Raw genomic sequence first — 21,119 nt, forward strand, 5'->3', positions numbered from 1 at the left:
CACTTCTTTTGACACTGATTGCTTTTCAGTCACTGTATTTTCAATAAGTTCATTTAAAAAAAAAAAAAAAAAAAAAACCTACCATGAAGGGTATAATGATCTAAATAACAAGTATGGTTAAAGCAGTGACAGTCATGTGAGTTTAAAAAAAAAAAATAAAAGTACTGTGCTTTCTGACACACTCTGCTATGTTGCAGCCTTGCCAAGATGTCAAAAACACAGTGGCATCACAGGGGAAACTTTAAAGTTGTGCATTTTTCTGTTGTATTTCTTTAAGTACAATAAACAGTATTTATGATGACTAGGTCAAGCAGTACAATGCAGGTGTTCAGTTTTACAAAAAAAAAAAAAAAAAAAAAAAAAAAGGGGGGGGGGGGGGGGGGTTTAGGCTTTAAGTCACACATCCATAATGTTTATTGGAAATACTGGGATTATAAGACTAATCTTAAGAACTGGGACTTGCAAATAGACACTTTTGGACCCATTTGAATATTTTTAATTAATTACAATCTATGTTCCAGTTACACTATTTCTTAATTGTCACCACATCACTAAGGTGTTTATTTTGTCGCATCGTATTTATTTTTCATATTCACACACCACCTAAAGGCAGCCGGCCTCGCCTAGAGCTGTCAATACTTACTCGCGCCCCATTTTGTTACTAGCTACTTCGGATGTATTGGCAGTAATCACGTACTGAAATCCGAAGTCCGAGTACTTTTCTAAAGAGACCTTATAAATAATGCAGGCACGAAGACGAACGGGTTCGCTGCCCTTTAGCGGGGTCATTACTAATTCCTGACGGGAACTCTGCCGACGGGAGAAAGGAGCCGGGGATCCGTTTGGACTCTAACATTAGTTGTTTTAAACCACCTGGACGCAGGGCACGTTAAGCGAAATGCGGAGGTGCAGAGAGGCTCTTAGGAAAGTAAAGCTGTCCGCAGCTTTCAGGGACGGCGTCACACGCTCCCTTCCACAAAACCATCCCAAGAATGAAGAACCCCACAGAGGTAATGGCTAGTCTTGCTGACCGCAGCATCCTTATTTGGTCGAACGAGGGCGCCAGAGGGGCAGGCGGCAACGAGCCTGGCTTTCGGCCTTCGACGTGCCGGTCGCCCGGTCGCGCTTAGGTGAGCAGCTGCCGGATCTCGCGGTGGACGTAGCACAGGAAGTCCATGTACGAGGCTCCTCCATGCAGACCCTTGTCCTCGACCAGGTGTTGGCGGAAGGGCGCCTCGGAGCGGTCTTTCTGCTTCACGACGACGAGCTGCGAAAGTGCAAGCGCGAGTCCGTCAGCAACGCTGCTGGCCTTCTGCTACGAGATGACGTACGGTCAAAGCATGTTCGCGCGTCATTCGATAACACTAAGTTTCTATTCGACGACCTACATTTTCCTGATAATACATGGATATTAAAGATGTGTTTAATGGTTTGAAGGTCAAAAGACCATTTCTGCCCTAGAATGCACCGTCACCTTAGAACCATATGGCCTGTAGAGGTCCATTACTCTTATTCTTCAGTGACTTCCTTTAAAGAATACAATTATTAATAGCTATTCTAAAAATGCTGAAAATTATTACTTTTATTCCATTATAATTGATTGACACTTTGTTTCTGCTGAAGTATCCAGAGTATGGCAAAAAATATTGCTAAAGCATGGATATTAGACTATAGAGTATATTAGAGTGGTTATTAAAATATACAAATAAAAGCTATACCAAAAATGTGAAAAATTTGAGAATTTTATTGCATAGCCATGCAGCTAAAGAAAGGGCTGCTAGGTCTTGATTGAAATTTTACTGTTAAAAAAAAGTCTCATTTAATTAACTGTACTCCTCCACAGACTGGTAAATGTGACAGGGGTGCTTTACTGGAATAAAAGGCCAGATAATACACTGACAAAAACCATAATATGTTAAAAATAAAATACGAGGATACATTTGGGATGGTTTTAAAGCAGTGTTACCGGAGCCAATTCCTGCCACTCAAGTGTAAGGACGTAATCGTCACTCTCTCAACCAGCCATAATCAAGATAAATTTTTAAGTCTGTAACATTACTGGAAATATTGTGCTCCAAATCACCATACCTTCATGGCATGGGACCGCTGTTGGTTGATGTGGTCAATTACAGAGCGCAGTTTCTTAGAGAGCGTGTTGTCCAGCTCTGGTATGGACGTCATCTGCAAAAACAGACAAGTTACCATGATATCATGCACAGAAGGAAAAAAAATATTAAATTATAAAGTGAGTCACTTTCAAGTTTAATTCTTTAAAAGCTCTCTCTGTATATATTAGTTTTTCTTTAACTATATATTACAGTAAGTTTTTCCTTACATGAATTTCACTTCCTCGGGGCATAACGCTACATGTTGCAGGGTCTGCTGCTTTAAGGCAACAACGCTGAACACCCTGATCCCCTAGGGGGAGCCGTCTTACCACGTCTGCGCCGAGGTGAGCGAAGGACGGCACGTTGAAGATGCTCTGGATGAACTCCGGAGGGCAGGCCTGACCCAGCCACAGGAACATCTGGAGGCCGTTCTCCAGCAGGAAGACTCCTCCCTCGGAGAGGCGCTCCTCAGAGCAGCGCACGGCGAGCGGCACCGCCTTGCTGCCCACATCCAAGTTGTGCTGCATGGGGAGGGGGAGACGGGGATGGACCTGCGTTCACGTGCGTGAACTCACAAGCACATTGCTTTGGACGTAGACAATGAGCCTGATGCGAAGCCTTCTCTCACCTGGAGTGCTTAAGGTTTCAGGGTATACAATTAAAGTCATACTCTTCAATACCATGAGTGATACAAGTTATGCATTTTCAAATATAAAAAAACATTTTCCCAGATTATTTTTTTTAATTGGAGGGGGGCACAGTGGCGCAGTGGGTTGGACCGGGTCCTGCTCTCCGGTGGGTCTGGGGTTCGAGTCACGCTTGGGGTGCCTTGCGACGGACTGGCGTCCCGCCCTGGGTGCGTCCCCTCCCCCTCCCCCTCCGGCCCTACGCCTTGTGTTGCCGGGTAGGCTCCGGTTCCCCGCGACCTCGTATGGGACAAGCGGTTCAGACACTGTGTGTGTGTGTGTGTATATATTTTTAATTGCATTCTCTTTGCTCACTTATTCTCTAACATCTCTGCGTCTGTTGCAGAGCAAAGCCGACCTGCGCTTCCATGGCCAGCTGCCAGCGGGAAGTTAAAAGGTTAGCAAACGGCGTAGGAGTTTACAGCCACCTTGATTCAACTCCCTTCCATGATATTTACAGTTGTTTGTTGAACAGTAAGAAGATGGGGAACTCTGGACACATTTACTGGATTACAACAGTCAGGATTCAAACAGAAGACAATATTTTTTTTTATTTCTAATAATTTTAAATTGGTTTTAGTCTATCTGTTGTTTGAAGTTAATATAGATGTGTAGCACGCCGGGGTGGCCTGAAGGCGGGGAGCAGAGCCGGGGATGGAACGACAGCAGCTGAACTTGATCAATGCCTCTATTTTTTTCCCCGCCTCGACCAGTGAGGGAGAGAGGGTGACCGAGGAGCTGACGCCAGAGACGACCCCGAGACGTCAGAGAGAGAGAGAGAGAGAGAGAGAGCACGACCCCGGCCCCAACATCGACACCGATTCCCCGTTTCCCCCTCCTCTTTTGTCTGCTGACCCTCACAACGTTGAATAGCAACCCTCGTGACTGTGCCGACACATCTTTCTTACAAGATGTTTTTCAAGACTTCTCCACAACCTAACCTGTAAATAAGAGGATATCTATATTAATAATCTTACGAGTGTGTAAGTAATAAATTGACCACGAGATGAACAACATACACACTTGTGGAATGAGTCAGACAACCAAGTCAAGTTTTTTTTTTTTTTTTTTTGGGGTAATTTTTGAAGTTTTAATGTCATTTCAAGTTAGTGAAAATATTAAGTATTTCTTTGGTTTATTACAGCTTTATAGTGTAGTTTTTTGCAGAACTTAAATGTTGGAATGTCTTTATTATTGCGTTTTTATCACTGCATTAGTGGTAAAAGTGATATTTGACTTGCAAACAAATCAAGTTACCAACAGACTTCCAGGGCCAAATTTGTAAGTTGAGAAGCCAGTGTTCCTGGATAACACCTCAAATATAAGGGTAGTTGTCATACAACATAGTCACAAGCTTTTTTTAAAAAAAATAAATAAATAAAAAGAAAAATTTGAGGTGCATTAGCAAAATGTTTTTGCAAGAGTGGCTGCTTCAAAATAGATTGAAAAGCTGAATCATTTTATGTGTTGTTTCTGGAAGCCTTGATAAGCACAGTGATAATCGCATTACTTTCTACACTTAATGTTCTCTACAGTATTTTCAGGCAATCCACTTGAATGGATTATATTTATTCGAAAAGAAAAATTAAGAGGTGAGGCATGATTTAAAAAAAACCTACAAGCTCAGGGTCCCTCGATGACCAGACTGTGCACAGCCGCTAAATTACAAAACTGTAAAACGGGAAGACCCTGCACAGGCTCGGGGCGGAACTCCTCCTCGGAATTGAAGCTGCCCCCCGCGAGTCGAAGGTCCACTTGCCCACTTGCGCCCACGGCCACTCTCTATTGCTCGCATCATCACGATGTTCCGTGAGCATGTGTGGCGCTTGGCACGAGCTCACGTGCGAGAGTCCTCACCAGAGGAATAAGTCGGGGGTAGAAAAGGGCCTGGGTCTCCTCCACGCCCATCCCGGTCACCAGCAGCCTTTGGAGGGCCCTGTCGTCCGTGGAGAGGTCTGCACTGCCCACCAGGGCGGCGCTCTTCATGAGGCTGTTCATGTACACGGGGAGCACCTTCATGGCGTCCGGCAGGATCAGCTACGGGAAGGAGCACGCAGAAATGGTCATTTGTTTAGAAGGCCGTCCGACCAAACACGATCCGCGGGGCAGTTTCGACACATCCTACTACAGCCTATTAACGCCACCGTCGTTCGGCATTTACCGTGCGCTGCGGCACAAGACCGATTCGCGCTACGCCCGAACCCACGCAAACCACTCCACGCCGCTATGCAGCGAAACGAGCGAAATTAAAATCCTGTTCTCATATTTCTGTTGTATCCTCAAGGACCCAAATGTTCCGTTATTCGCGAATTATGAAAGAATAAATGTCGCGTTGGTTTCTTACCCACAGGACTCCGGGGGTTGTGTGTAAAACTGTCTGGGCATATATGGTAAAAGCTGCGTCTCTGCAGGGACGGTCTTTAAAAAGGCATGACGGATTTAAAAATAAATACCAAACAGCAAGTCTCCGGAGCCCAAGTGAATGAGATTATTACAGGAGGATAACAACATCAGTCCTGGTGTTCTGGAAATTTCCCAGTAGCACATATACCAATGTGCATAGAGCCTACATTAATCTGCATGAGGACTGAAGCATTGAACAGCGCACACGTGGTCCTTTCCTTATGACGACCCGGACTTAAAACGACCATCCCATTAACCTTATTGTACTTTTTTCTAATCCTGCCGTTTGTAATGTCTAATGACAACCGCTCCATATAACGTACAACGCGGGATGGCCGTGCCGCCACAAGGTGCCAACACCTGTTATTGGTTGGTTGCATGGCAACGACTTTTGTTTACAGAACGCTTCATTTGTGATGCCATTCTACTTACTTCTTATTTTAAATGGCTAGCAAGCAAGCCAAAGAAAAAAAAAGTGAGTGTTCTGGCGGTAACAAAAACAAAAGAAAAACAGTTAACTGCGCAGCATGAAAATATAATTATACTGTTCTAGATTTATATCAACTGTTCTATATTAATATAAACATGAATAATGTGTTACATGAGCAAAAATTTAACAAAGCCGTATTATACAACACAGCACTCGTGTATATATCGTATTTAGATCATGGTTTATACGATACAGTAAAAGGGGATTTGGGGTGTAGTCAACTTGCGCCGCGGCCATCGGAACGGATCTTCAGCATAACTCGGGGACCACCTGTATACGGTGGCCCCTAGCAGAGCAGGACGGCAGTATGGAAAACTCAGCTCAAGCAACCCGCAAGCGAAAGGCACTATAATGACGAAGCCACTAGAACGTGCAAACCAGCGCTAGCGGTCGAACCCGAACCCTGGAGCGGCCGTGCGCGGCGACCCCCGTCGCGGTGAACTGCGCCCACCTGGCTGACGGCCGAGGGGCTGGCACAGTTCTTCCTGTAGCAGGCCAACATGTGGGCTGTTTGGTGCACCAGGACCTCCCTCACCGCCTTCAGGGGCTGGTTCACCATGGCGCGGTACGCTGGCACATAGGGACAAGTGTGTAAGAGCTGCTACATCCACGCGAGCATCGGCATATGGAAACATCATCGTGCGTCTCGGAGCTTTCCCTGGACGCACTGAGAGGTGTATAATACCGGAGAAGTACTTTTAGTGTACAATGAATGACACTTTATTAATACATATCACTTCTGTGGTTTTCTTATCCTTTGTCAAATATATCTAATTATCATCATTGATCGTGGATCTGTCCATTGTCCTAATGCTCGTCGTGGTCTGGAGCCTAGCCCAGAAACACAAGTGCTAAACAGGGTATACCCACACACCCACAATTTAGAGTTACAAATTCCACTGATAAATATCTTTTGACTGTAATGGAAACAAAAGCACCAGGAGGAAACCAATGCCAACGCAGACCGAACACGCGAACTCCATACAGACGATGCTGGATTTAAACCCATAGTCAAACCTGCCGCTGAACTACCCGCTGTGCCACCATGCCAACCTGCGCGATGAACCAGCAAAAATTATTTCATAATTAAAACCGACTTATCACTTATCAGAGTTATGCTTTCCCTAATCTCAGTCATCTGGTCTCCAAATGTTTCACCCCAACGTGCCTTTTCTTGGTAATCTGTAGGAGCAGTTAAAAACTGTACCGAAGGCAAATCCAACAAAAACGCACACAGCAGGAAGAAATTAGTGTGAAATACCATACCTGACTTGGCGAAGAAGTTGACCAGAGCGTCCGTCTCGCAGCTCTTGTAGAGGTCGGCCAGCTGGGAGCTGCAGCTGAGGCTGAGGTTGTGTATGCGCAGTCGCCGCTGCCCTCCAACTGAGGTGTACAGCAGCGCACACTGTGGACACACGCAGAAGGCACGTCGCACAGCGTCACTGGAGAGCACACGCAACTTACATTCACTTATTTGGCTGGTGCTTTTCTCTAAAGTGACTTGTCCTTCTTCCCGTATTAATGTAGGGTAGGTGTCTTACTCATGAGTACTACATCAGGAGGTGGGATTTGAACCAGGGCCCTTAAAGTGCAAGGCAGCTGCTTTGAACACAGCCATGGGTATGTGATGTGTGCCAAATTATAAGTTATGATGTTTTGGGTGAAAGTGCGGACAGCGGGTAGCACGGGGGTTACAGCCGCTGCTTTTCGAACCAAAGGTTACAGGTTCAAATCCCATCCCCAGCTATTATACCTTTGAGCAAGGTACTCACCCTAAAATTGCTCTGGTAAAAAATTACTCAACTTGGTAAATAAGCGCAAGTAGATCAACACTACAAGTTGCTTTTGGAGAAAAGTCTCAGCTAAATAAATTACTGTATGTAAATGTGAAGGCAGGGTGCATCTGCTCCGTACCTGAACGAGAGCGCCGGCGTCATCGCTGAGCTTGTCGTCGTGTTTGAACTCCACAGTGACGGCCTTGTGGCAGTCCACGGCAGCCATCTCTACGTCAGTGGTGTTGCTCATGTAGATGGCTCCAAAGAAGTCTGTGGCTCTGAAGCCTAAAGGTGTAAAAACATGGCATGTTGTCATAAAGCGAGCAAATGGGAGCTTCTCATCGGCAGACATTTAACGGAAAAGTTTAATAAGCCAATATTTTCTTTAGTTCTCACAGGAGGGAAGTACAATATACCCTAATTAACTAAAAATACTTCATTTAAGGGAGTGCGGTGGCACAGTGGGTTGGACCGGGTCCTGCTCTCTGGTGGGTCTGGGGTTCGAGTCCCGCTCGGAATGCCTTGCGATTGACTGGCGTCCCGCCCTGGGTGTGTCCCCTCCCACTCCGACTTTACGCCCCGAGTTGCCGGGTTAGGCTCCGGTTCCCCGCGACCCCGTATGGGACAAGCGGTTCAGAAAATGCGTGTGTGTGTACTTCATTTAAACCTCCACCTGAACATGGTACATTGAGTAAAGTTTAGGAAACTGAAAGTTACAGATGCTTATACTAAATGACCAAATAACGTAATAAGACGGTTTGTTACCTGTACTGGTCCGAACTCGCATGGTGGCGTCAAACCCTACTGGCTTCTCCACTTCCTTCCTGATGTCCCTCAGGAAATTGTCCCCATCAACTTGAGCCTGTAATGAGAAGACCCGTTTCAAACCCGGCCTCCTGGGGGCCCCACATGAACCGCAGTTATGTTTTCCGGCTGGACAGCATATTAAAAAAAAAAAAAAAAAAAAAAGGGCAGCTGGCTCATTTTTGCATTTTGTTTGTTACACGACTAGAGTGAAGTGGAATATTTAATGTTCCTGCAACATAACATAAAACAGACTTGAGGTGAAAGGATGATGAATAACTGGGGTTTTTTAAAAAAAACACACCTTACTGGAAACACTTCACATTACTGTATGCAAACCCATCCATACGAGGCCCCCTGGGACCGGTTCAGCACCTGGAAATTGCTGTACTTGTAGACGGAGCCGCCGGTGTGCATGGCAACGCTGCCCATGGTGGCCACGTCTATGTACTGGCCGGGGAAGAGGAAGAGGTCCACGCAGCAGCCGTTGGACACGCACTCCTTGGACAGATCCTCGTAGACGCCTTTCGCGGGCTGGAAGAGCGTCTGCTTGGCCAATGCACAGGGAAACAGGCAGTGAACTTCAGTGTGCACTGAGCTGTCGACCGTCCCCTTATCACCTAGCCACACATCTCCTATTGGCTATTAACTGCACATAAAGGTTATGTTCTGATGGTCCGAACCATTTTGATTTTACCCACTATAATTAGGCTGATGTTGGCTACGCCAATATGAGTCAAACAGGATCGGGCAATTTTGCCCGTCACCTGAGTCTGTTTCACTGTTGTACCTGTAATGGAATATATCTGCAGTGTGTTATGGTGTGGGTACGGGGCAGCAGGTGATATAGTAGTTAGGGCTGACACCTTTCGGTCTATAGGTCCCGGGTTAGAACGCCCTGATCGAGGTACTTACCCTGGACTGATACAGTACAAGTACTGTGCTTTTTAAATTGTAAAAATTTTAAAGTTGATTACCTGACACTAAGTCATCTTGGACAAAACTGTCTGCTAAATAAAGGAGAATAATAACAAAAACATTTTATGGATCCTCTATGGTCTGTGTCCATAAAGTGCAATTAAATACCCTAAAATGTCATAATCCTGCTTTGCCAGTATCATTTTACTTATCGGGAACAATGGAGAAACACATTTTTTTCCAAAATACTGGAACGTATGTACAGTTACAACCAAGTGCAGAAGTGAACAGCAAGCAAATATGTACACGAAAGTAGTTTAAACATTAATGCTTGTCAAACACGTCACTGTAAAAATACGCTGGTTTACAGCTGGCCGCAGGACGCACACCTTCTCCTTCTCAGTGTTGATGAGCTTCCTGTCATCCCGGTTCTTCAGTTTCCCAGGAGCCTCGGCAGTGGGGATGGAGGAGTGGAAGATGAAGAGCTTCCCGCTGGAGTCGGCTGCCTGAAGAAGAAATACGTAACGTTAAGAAGCAACATTTGCTCTGTAGGGTTATGGACACGATCAACCCGTTGGCCATCAAGAGTGACGCTCCACTCCTTCTGCTCACCTTGAGGGCCTCCATGCCGGCCTGCACAACGGGGGCGAAGACGGTCTCGCTTTCGCCGGTGTCGGTGAACATGTCTGGAATCTGCTCCAGGAGACTGGAGAGTCAAGCAGATGTAGAACGTTTTTTAGTAAGCGTCTGAGATGATAGTGTTCAGTCCTGCCAGCTGTGTACAATTCATTTTCTCCACGGCTCCTCTAAAACGTGGGATAGGGAAACGCGAAAGCTGCCCCTTGAGTTTTGAAGGCAGAAATAAACCACAGTTCGCTTCTTGTGAAACGCTGTCATTTCTCTGCTCTTAGAGCATCGACATTCATACTTTTGCAGACATACTTGTTGATGACTGATCGAGACTCCTGGAAGTTGACAAGAAAGCCGTCGAGCAGCGGCACGAACATCTCTGCCACGTCGGACACCACCATCATCTGCGGCTGGGCCAAGGTGCTCTTCACGTTGTAGAAGTGCAGGATCTTGTTGTAGGTGACAAAGCCAACCCTGACGGCAGAGCTCCCCGCACCCTCCTCTCTGGCAGAAACACAGACAGATGGGTGGCAGTCAGCCCCTCCGGACCCCACGTCTTCACAAAGGTACCCAAAGCTTGCGTGGCTCTTCTACTCATACAGTTTTCACACTGCTGGCGTTAAAATTTCCATTCCAAAGCATTTCTCTGTGGCAAATGCACCTCTTAAAAGAGTCTCTTACAGAATATCCTCATGTACCTTTGGGGATCTTAAAGAGCAGTCCTTGGATATGTAAAAATGTGGAATCGGTCACTTTCAGAAAATGGAAATCTGTTTATCAACATCCACCTCATCTGAATACTTAAAATTCTGAACAATATTAATAAGAATTTTATACTTTCAATGGGAATATATAAGATACAGTATCTGTGAGACATGATGGCCCAAACTCCCTTTCTCATTTCATAACTTTTTCATAGGGTGATAAAAAGAGCCGTTTGGATTTGTATAAAAAAATCCAAACGGCTCTGGAGATCCCACAAAATGTACAGTCCGCTTCTTTCCATACAAATGACTAAGTAACTAATTCCATACAAATAAATCAGTGCTGAATTACGATACCACAAATTCACACAAGTGAGCCGTACCCCTGCTTATTCCGTGGCCTTATTGCGTTTTCATTTTCCACGTTAACCAACGGTAGCTTTAAAGCAGGAACTGTTATATAACAATATCTGATATTACGAATGACAGACAGATTTATCACTGTGTGAGTGGGACATCCATATCTGGTACCAGGTTTTACACTGGCCACACACCAAGGTGATTATAATTTGACTCCTGCTATTAGCAGATGCCAAAAATGGCTAAAAATAAACCATCCCCCTGATAATATACAAGGAGATTTTTCTGACTGGCACCAGGCTTGCATTCCTACGGGTTGGTAAACTTTATGGAAAAAGGCACTTGAAAGACCCAGGTTTGAATCCCAGCTCCGCCTGCAGTACCCTTGAGCATACTTGTTTACCTTGAATCGCTTTAAATAAAAAACCATTACCCAGCTGTGTAAGTGGGTAAATCATCATAAGTACCTTAACATTGTAAATCACACACAGAAGACCAATAGCTAAATAAATACATGTAGTGTAAGAGGAATCTAAGCATTTATTGGGACTGGGGCAGCCCTAAACTAAGGATGTGGTTGTTAAGATGGAAAAAATGCACTTCTAATCCCCAAACCATGGAGTCCATGCAGAATACTGACTGAATCTGTATCCCTACAGACACGCTAGGGTAGAAACTCTCTCCTCGTACCTGGGCAGTCTCTCCAGCAGCGACTTCAGCTCGGCGCATAGAAGCCTGACCAGGCCGCTCTTGATGTTGGGATAGGACACGTCGATCATGAAGATAAATGCAGGCGGATTGGGAGGTTTCTTGTTCTAAAGAAGAGGCAAAGGGGTCGTCAGCGCTGAGGGATGGTACACCTTTCACAGAGCCAACAGTAAAGCGAAACTCGTCTCCGCGAGGCACGCAATTCCACTTTGCCGATGCAAATCTATTCCTGCTTTGAGGGTCAAGGCCTTTATAGTTTGCGAGTTCTGAGAAAATGGAAATTCGCAGTCATAAGTAAAGTTTGTAAACAGCTCCGACAAACCTTGCAGTACTCCAAAGTGGCAACAAACTCATAGGATCCCAGAGAGAGCTCGGGCCTCTGGTAGGCGTCTACCCTCCGGCCCATGTGGTCCAGATGTTGGAAATAAAATGCTGGCACTGCATGTAAACAACACAAATGATGACAAATACAGAAAAAACATGGGAAAAAGCACTAAAAATCAAGAGATGGAATCTTGGTGAAACATGGGACACCTGGTAGCGTAGTGATTAGAGCTACTGCCTTCGGATCCAAAGATCGCCAGTTTGATCTCCACCTCCAGCTGTAATACCCTTGAACAAGGTACTCACCCTCAATTGCTCCAGTCACAATTACCCAGGTGTATAAATGAGGAAGTAACTGTAATAAATGCAACCTCAACACCGCAAGTCACTTTGGAGAAAAGTGTCAGCTAAGTAAATAAATGTAAAGAGACTGACATTTGTGTCCATCAACATTGTTCCTAACAAGACCACTTGTATGAGAGTAGGAGGCATCACTGAGAATGTGAAGCGATGCACTACTACTGCGCATCATTCGTTGAGCTGACACTTTTCTCCAAAGCGACTTACCATGTTAAGCTACCTACAACTACTTAGCTATTGGCATAACACAGCATGGGTACTACAGCAGTAGATGAGATTTGAACCGGCAACCCTCCAGATACTAAGGCAGCGGCTCTAAGCACCACACTATGAGCTGCACGCTACATGGTCAAAGAGCGCCAACAGACTGCGAAGGAAAGGGACCTAACGGGGAAGTGCAACTGCAGAGTTACGGGGAGCAAAGGTATCGGGAGTTACCTTCATTTACGCAGCTGCAAAAGCCGCACTGGTAGCGACGCCCCCCGTCGATAAAATGCATGAAAGGACACATGTAGGCCTTGCAACGGTTGCAGCGGATGGGTCCTGCCTCGCCGTGGTCCACCGTGTACAGGGGTGTCTGCGCAGTCCGCATACACACAGCACAACCATGTGAAGAGCAGACGTTTACTCCTACGTCAAACACTCGTAATGGAAAAATACAGACCCGGCCACCAACTTAGACAAGAATAATCTAGAAATCACGAAAATAATAAGTTTTGGGAACAAGTGGCAGCCTTTTGGAAACACACACACCAGTGGGGAATAAACAGAGTTTACGTAATAACGCAGTAAATTCATTCTAATTATAACGATTGTTAAAGTAAAAGCGCAATAAATTGTACCTGAATAAGCAGTAAAACAACTTTATCTTGTTTTTTGGGCAAATAAACCAACTATAGAGCAACAAATTGCCACTATGAAAAGAGTCCTAAATGATTAATCCCAAAACCAACTTTCCCTCTAAGGAAAGTAATGTGTTCCAGTTTGTTCTATTTATAGCTCATGGAGGTCTTCTGGGAGGAAAGAGTAAATGAGGACTTTTTGGTCAATGAAGACTTTTTTTTAAAAAAAAAAAAAACAAAAAAAAAAACCTTTTTTCTCTGTCTCCATGAGGGTTAGTGTATAAAACGGCATGTTTCAATTCACTGCCTGCGTTTTAAACGCTTTCTGCACGTAGAAGGGATCATAATCTTTGTCCTTTCGTTCACATCACGCTGACTTTGTATTACTCATAACATACTTTTAAATGTATGAAATGCTTTCCTTCTACCCACATTTCTGATTTTTCACACATCAGAAGGCTTTGCTTTGAAAGATTACAGTACATCCCTCAGCCCCGCTTTCTGGACACGGTGCTCTCTCTGAGGTCACATCCAACCTGGGGGATTTATCACAGTGATTTACAAAGGAGAGATGATGTAATCAATCACGTTCTATTTCTCGATAAGATTTGTAACCGCATTTTAGTTGACACTTAAAAAAATAAAAAAAAAACCCACACACACACACACACACCACTGTCCCCTTTAGCATCCTCTCACATCCAAGAGTGTTAAAGCTGTTGTTCTAACTGGCTTAATGTGTGGGTTTGAAAACAAGTTTCACTTTTTCAAAGATACAGATGTTCCCCGCTACAGGATGCCCCACTGTACACACACATCATTCTTTGTGTGACCACGTCTCCGTATGCAGTAGGATACTTTATCCCACAGACATGCCACTAGACCTTCACAGGACACAAAATGTCTTGCCGTAGCATTTTATTCTACATTCTAACTCTGTCATATCTTCTCGTTGAGCACTACCTCGCTACATAAGACCTGAGGAGGCTGGCCAGTGCTGACAGACGAATCCCGTGCTGACAGAGGATGATGTCCATCTGCCGTGACGATCGAGACGTTCCGTGACGAGTCGGGGATCCAAGATGCCATTTACCAACATTATAATTACTTGTTGAACACTGGCTTACAAATTGTTATTTTCTAGAATGCCCAGGAGGAGTGGGCAAGCACTGGCCCGTGAGCCCCCAGAGGTTTTTTCTCCCTCAACATTCAGTTGGGAGTTTTTGTTCCTTTCCCCAGTGGCCAGTAGGTATACTTATAGCTCTATAATAAGTTCTTCATTATAGTAGCCATTAGCTGACTGTCTTCTTTGTTACTATCAATTTTTCTTGCTATATGCCTGTGTTAAAGTGCTCTGTGTCACTGCGTGAGAAAAGCGCTCTATAAAAAATAAAATTCAAAATTGCAAAAAAACAAAGTTATAATCTATTTTTTATTTTTCCTGAAAATTCTTTTAAGATATTAATTAACTGAGCTATAATAATCCATATACAGCATTGCAAATACATTTTCACTGTAAAAAAATCCATTTTTAAATATAAGTATTTTGCTTTAAATATTTTTGTGTTTGGGGCACCCCTTGATAGCAAGGTTTAAGCACCAGACAGGGGAAATTAGCAACAAATACAATGTTTTAGACTATTTTTGTGGGGAAAAATAACCCTGTTAAAGGTTATTTTGCTCCAAGACAAATTCTAAATCCTGCATATGTATGCCCTTGAGGGGGCCATGTATATGTAATTTTGTCTCAGAACATGAGCTTAAAGCATAGACACTGACTGAAGAAAGATGTGCAAGTATTGCTCGTAAGGTAACATTTGAAAAATCTCAAAGTAAGAATATTTTAGCTCATGGTTAATATAGTACTTGTCACTCTGCTTTAACTGGCTTTTGAGTTTTGTAGTCCTCACCTCGTTTTTGGGGACGGCGGCAAAGGGTTTGATGACAGCCGCTAGGGGCACCTGGCACTGCTTGGCCAGGTCAGCTGTGCAGGGGAAACAGTAGGTCGTACAGCGTATGAAACGGGGGCTCGCGTTGCCTGGTGGAAATAACACAAAGCAGTTTTTATTATCTACATTTATTAATTTAGCTGACGCTTTCCTCCGACTTAGAATGTTGTTACTTGCAGTGATTCACCCATTCATATAGTTGGGTAATTTTACTGTATCAGTTCAGGGTAAGTAGGAGTAGGATCTGAACCCAGATCTAATGACTAGCAGAACTGTACTAAACACTACGATCCCACTTCTAACACCATTTTTCACCCCCCCATCCATTTACATTTAAAATACTGACCTGCAGATTCGTCATGACTGATCTTACCTTGATCTTGGACCACAAAGTCTGTGGTCACCAAGGGGGGCACCTGCCCCCTAAGATTGGTGGCATAAACCTGCCCTCCACGTTTGGTCTGGTCGTCCTCGATCACTTGTGTCTGCAGGGGAGATTGGAGAATAAATAGATATCTCTTTGTTTTGGCACACTAGTGCTGTAGTCATGGACTTAAAGCAAACTAAAACATTTAAGCAAAGAAACACTTCAAATGAGATTCCTATAGCATGGACTAATTTTGGACACTAGTGGAAAAACTACATCTGCTGTTCCTTAGTGCCAACAAGCTCTGCGTCTTATCCAAACTAAATTTGTTAGATATACAAAAGCCGACAAATAGCAGGACTTAACAGTTATCACGCAACGTCTCATTTTTGATCATTAACATACACACACATAGTATGAAGCTCCTACCGTGCTGGGAATGGAGTCGGGATCCAGCTTCTTCTGTGGAGGCCCAGCCATCTGGGCGGCCCCTGCTGGGAAGGCTCCGGGGAAGCCAGGCTGTGCGCCCATTTGCCCTGTGTATGGTCCCACTGGCAGTGATAATATTTACACCATGTTTAGTGGAGCTAGGAAATCAACATTTGTCAATTAAGCATTGACTTATGGGGTAACAGATCCATCCTTAACTCCACTCATCCCGTAACGATGCCAGCTAACAGTGCTGTGGAGAGGCTCTTACTTGGTATCCTGGTCAACCTTTGATACCCTTACCTTGCTGTGGTTGGAACCCTTGTGGTCCTGCTAATCCTGGGGGTTGCTGGAATCCAGAACCACCAGGGGGATGCGGCAGCCCAGAGAAGGACCCAGGCACTCCCATTGCTGCAGCAGCAGCTGTGGTGCCCATAGCAGAGCTAGCACCGATTGGTGGAGGTGCCATCTGAGGGGACTGAGGCATGAAGGGTTGTCCCGAGGCTGAAGGTGGAGGTGCCATCTGAGGAGCCTGAGGCATGAGGGGGCGTCCTGATGTTGGTGGCAGAACCTGGGAAGTCGGTTGTGGTACCGAACTTGTGGGTGACTGAGGACCGTGGAGAGGCCCATGGCCTGGAGAAAAAGAAGCCTTCTTGAGTCTGCATTCATTAATAGAAATTTCATAAAAATTCTTCAGCATGATACTCTTTATTTGTTCTGAACTACATGATCTAATGAAAGCAGAAACATTATTTCTACTAAAAACCTTCCCTGCTTCCCAGCAAGGCCAGCACGTTCCTCTACCTCTGGCTGCATGGTGGTCAATCTCACAAGGGGTCCAAAATCTAAACTCTGCCAATTCTCGATTTTCACTCCAATACAGTGGAATGAACTACCTCTCTCCTTCAAAACTGCTGAATCCCTGTCAAAATTTAAAAAAAGTCTCAAAACACCTCAATTTTCTCTCCTGATCTCCTAAATGCTCCAAAAATTTGCATCACAACATCCGTCAATCACTTTCTAGTTTACTATCAGTTTCATCGGTAGCTACTAGAGTAATGTACACCAGCATAAATGGGGGAAATGGGACAAAAACTGCGTTTCAAAATCTACTTTAAAAAAAATCATAGCATAAACAGCTGGGACAGTTGATAGTGTAATGGTTAGAGCTACTGCCTTTGGACCTTAAGGTTGCAGGCTGTACCCTTGCGCAAGATACTTAGCATAAATTGCTGCAGTAAACATTACTCAACTGTATGAATGGGAAAATAAGTAATTACCTTAACACTGTAAGTCACTTCAGAGAAAAGTGTCAACTAAATGAATAAAAGTAAACATAAAAAAATAATTTAAAAATACCAGTGTTTGGGATTTTATTCCTAAAAAACTAATTATAAGTCTGCATTTCATCCCTGCTTTTTACATCTTAATAATGCCTTGTCTGCAAAATGCCAATATGAAAGGGTATTAACATCTGAATGAACCAAACACCAGTGCTTTACAGTATTTTTGGTATATTTCCAAATACGAAGATATGAAAACAGCACTACAGAGGTCTGAAGATTAAATGCCTCCGTCACTTCGCTGCATACAACAAACTTAGTACTTTCTGTTTCACTTAACTAATCTCTGGAACCAATAAGACTCTATGACTCATCTGAAGTTCTAAAAAAAGAAGGAGCTCACAGTTTGTGCATACATGACCCTGTCTAAAGTAACTGAGAATTAGTCAATAAGCCCATTTTAGATCGATCTAACGTCTTGTTTCACATGTTACTTTCTTTTGTGTAAAGAGATGGCAGAAGAATATAGGTTTGAGGGATTTGGAGGGAACTGAACGTGATGGGATGTACCATATCCGCCGATTTGCATAGCACCCATCTGATTGGCTAGCTGCTGCGTAGAGGCTGGAGAAGGAGCCAATCCTGGATAAGGGGACGAAGGGTATGTGGAGCCAGAGGCAGCTGAGGTGGGAGGGGGGAACCTGGGGAGCGAAACAACGTCAATCCAAACCAGGAAATACATACGTGTGGCACACTGAACAGCGTTTCTGGCAGATTTCCTCACCCGCGTGTGCCGACTCCGTTGTGCACACCGTTAGACACAAACGGCCCTGGCCCTGGGGGTGGTGGCAGGCTGGAGCCGGACGAAGCGGGGGTCTTGTACACAGCTGTGAACAAAGTCACACTTCTGGTCAGCGCTACGCAATGTGTTTTCATAGTATCATTAGAATTATCCGAAATTCTGCCAGTGTAACCATATGTACACATGTACGGAGCTGCCTGAAAGTACGTGAACCCTATAGGGATAGTCATTATTCTTGTATGAAATACTAAAATAAACTTTTACAATTTTAATCTTAAAATAAATGTATAAAATGAATAAATGATTACGATTTACACGCCCGATTCTTATTACCTACTTGGTTTAACCAATGAAACTTGGGGTTCACTTATTTTTGCACCTGAACTACTTCCATGTTTCTAGTCCTCACATGATTTCCTCAAAAGCAACATATGGATTTGGTCGTCACACACCTATTATGTCACATGAGAAACGGCGTTTCTCATTAAATAACCATTTTGTGATAAAACTAAGGGACACAATGGGGTTCACATACTTTCAAGCAACACTGTATATGCAATGGCAACATGCGTAGGGGCAACAGGTGGCATACTAAACTAACCTGCATTTCACTCATGTTCAAATCTCACCTCAGCTGTAGTACCTTTGACTGAGATACTTACCCTGAATTGATACAGTAAAAATTCCCATATGCCATATAACTGAGCAAAACCATGCAAGTTGCTTTGGAGAAAAGTATCAGCTGAAATAGTACAGTTAACTATATAAATGGAAATGTTTTTTCCCCATTAACAGCAAGGACTTATCCACCTCATTGCCATGGTGATCCTGAGTCCATCACGGAAGCACAAGGTGTGAGGCAGGGTATATACTGATGAGGTACAATCCTCACACACACACACACACACACACACACACAGTAGGGGTCATTTAGAGTCACCCATCAACCAGAGATGCTTCTTTGCACTGCGCGAGGAAACCTACTCAAACATGAGAAGATGATGTCAACTTCACACAGACTGAACACTTGGCTGAACCCAGAGTCCAGGAGCGATGAGGCACCAGTGCTACCCGCTGTAACTACAGGCTGTCCCAAATGAGACCTACACGCTAGAATTCCCACTCGAGTTAAAGCTGACCTTAATTACACCCGACCGCGAAAAAGAGATCCGAAGTCAAACCGCCTATTATGACAACCCTGTTTTGAGAGCAGGGTGAACATGAGTGATAATCACAGCACGCACCTGGAGGAGGAGATGCTGCTGACTGAGGTGTCCCGCCATAGTGCGCGTAGTGAGGCTGAGAGGGCGGCACCCCGAAGGATGCCGGATAGCCTCCAATTCCCGGCTGGGCCTGCGACAGCGGGGGCGCGGCCACGTATCCCTGTTGACTCATGGCGTCAGTTCCTTGTGCTCACAGAGATCACACTTGTGTCATTCCACGCTGGTACAGCTCCACATGTAACCTGAAAACCAACAAACAGCGCGAAAAATTAACAAAAACAGTGATTTTTTCAAAGGCATGTGCTGCATTCATTAAAACGCAAACAGGTCTTAAAATTCAAGGTCTGATGGCAATATTTTGAGAAACACCACAAAACAGCTGACGGGCACATTTCACCGCAGGACTACAACGGCATTTAATGAAACAACATGTGGATTTCCCCATTCATTCCAAGATTAAAAAAAAACTCCCCCCCACATGGCACTGATGGCCCAATCTCAAAACAACAGCACAGTCTATTTACAGGCCCTTCAAAGTCAATAACATTTAGCTGGTGCATAGCAGATGCTGCTGCCTTTAGAACCAAAGGTTGCAGGTTCAAATCCCATCTCCAGCTATAATACCCTTGAGCAAGGTCCTTACTCTAAACCACAGCAGTAAAATTACCCAGCTGTATAAATGGGTAAATAATTGTTAAGGACTGTAGCTTAACATTGTAAGTTGCTTTGGAGAAAAGGGTCAGTTAAATGTAATAGAAAACTGCATTATTATTAATATTATTATTATTTCAGAAATTGAAATGTTAAGAAGGAAAGCAGGATTATTCCACTTTGTCTTTGGTCCAGGAGGGAGGATTCCAGATTGCCCAGCATACACCCTGGTTGGCTAGAACTGGTCTAAACCCTGAACCTTTAACATCTGACTCTTCAGCGATAACATTTTATTCTGACAGCGCAGAAAATCTGCACGTGACTTCATTAGTTATCTCACCTTGAATATCAATATTATCACTACTACCGTCGTTTATTAACGCCAGAAAAATGATCAGCTTGAGATCACGCTTCCAATACACTGATTTCAATTTTGATCATGTCGTTTTAGTCAAGCTCCAAGTAAAGCACCACTTTAGTAAAAACGCACAAAAAGTAATGGTAGTGAGTGACGTTACCCTACGGGCTGATTTGGTGGGAGAGGAGACCAGTTCGCTCAGCGGTATTCGCAGCATTTGCCACGTCAAAGACGAGCACGGTCACTCCTTCATACATTCCACATCACTATTATCAACAGTCCGCAGATTTACATTTTACAGTTACTTTTGTGAGACGCCACGTGGAAAAGTTAACGAACACTGATCAAACCCGCACAGCCCCACACAGCGCAAACATACACGACAAGAAGAAGACAAGTTAAACTTTAGGTGAAATAATAACGGAGGCGAAAAAAATGGCATCAGTATATAATATATCCTATAATATCTTCCTCCTTCAACATTTCTCAGTCTAAATGCAAAGTTTCTCAAGTTTCTTCACCTGTTTGGAGCGAAGCGTGCGCTGGTTCTGCTCCGGTACGAACCGCACTGTAACCGTACAGCCGAGTGCCACGTCGAACTCCGGCAGCGCACCGGCTGCTCCAGCCACCGTGCGCGTCCACAGAATGCGTCCACGCTGCGCGTCCCCGGTGCCGTCGCGCATGCGTAGAAAAGTTGGGACGCTGAACACGTCAGCACTTGGCTGACAACCCAAATGGGCTAGATACGTACAAACAGGGAAGTTGTTCGGTTATAGAACAAACGTATGAACATATTTCTTTAAGGTTACATAAATTAATTATTATAAATTACTGAATAATAAAAATAACAGTAATAACAATATTAATAATAACAATAATAAGAATGATCACATTTACATTTATTCATTTTAGCAGATGCTTTACGAGATCATTATTATTACTTTA

At 44.2% G+C, this 21,119-nt stretch overlaps 1 protein-coding gene across 2 annotated transcripts; it reads right to left on the reverse strand.

The window, feature by feature from the left end:
- Positions 1 to 355: 355 nt before the first annotated feature.
- Positions 356 to 20,831, reverse strand: LOC108925750 (protein transport protein Sec24D-like). Of its 2 annotated transcripts, XM_018737967.2 has the most exons (23): positions 20,696 to 20,831; positions 19,187 to 19,407; positions 17,925 to 18,027; positions 17,711 to 17,841; positions 16,161 to 16,490; positions 15,858 to 15,979; positions 15,435 to 15,546; positions 15,023 to 15,150; positions 12,709 to 12,847; positions 11,909 to 12,024; positions 11,569 to 11,693; positions 10,127 to 10,318; positions 9,797 to 9,890; positions 9,574 to 9,690; positions 8,642 to 8,812; positions 8,228 to 8,324; positions 7,602 to 7,747; positions 6,954 to 7,092; positions 6,139 to 6,257; positions 4,652 to 4,831; positions 2,438 to 2,629; positions 2,089 to 2,181; positions 356 to 1,267 (listed from the first exon to the last, which is right to left on the reverse strand). In XM_018737967.2, the coding sequence occupies exons 2-23, from the start codon at positions 19,335 to 19,337 to the stop codon at positions 1,127 to 1,129; spliced, it is 3,138 nt and encodes a 1,045-aa protein (XP_018593483.2). In that variant the 5' UTR covers positions 19,338 to 19,407; positions 20,696 to 20,831; the 3' UTR covers positions 356 to 1,126. The 2 variants fall into 2 exon arrangements, with proteins under 2 accessions (XP_018593483.2, XP_018593484.2); XM_018737968.2 differs by lacking the exons at positions 17,711 to 17,841; positions 17,925 to 18,027; positions 19,187 to 19,407; positions 20,696 to 20,831 and adding an exon at positions 16,662 to 16,905.
- Between the last annotated feature and the right edge of the window lie 288 nt (positions 20,832 to 21,119).

This window comes from Scleropages formosus, chromosome 16 (assembly GCF_900964775.1).
Source record: "Scleropages formosus chromosome 16, fSclFor1.1, whole genome shotgun sequence".
Classification (NCBI taxonomy): domain Eukaryota; kingdom Metazoa; phylum Chordata; class Actinopteri; order Osteoglossiformes; family Osteoglossidae; genus Scleropages; species Scleropages formosus.

Excerpts from the sequence above, each read along its gene's own strand:
- LOC108925750 (XM_018737967.2), bottom strand. The coding sequence starts at position 19,337 with ATGAGTCAACAGGGATACGTGGCCGCGCCCCCGCTGTCGCAGGCCCAG. Across the intron at positions 8,813-9,573 it reads TCAACACTGAGAAGGAGAAG|ACGCTCTTCCAGCCCGCGAA; the intron begins GTGTGCGTCCTG and ends TTGGCCAAGCAG. Across the intron at positions 4,832-6,138 it reads GCCCCTCGGCCGTCAGCCAG|CTGATCCTGCCGGACGCCAT; the intron begins GTGGGCGCAGTT and ends TCCTTCCCGTAG.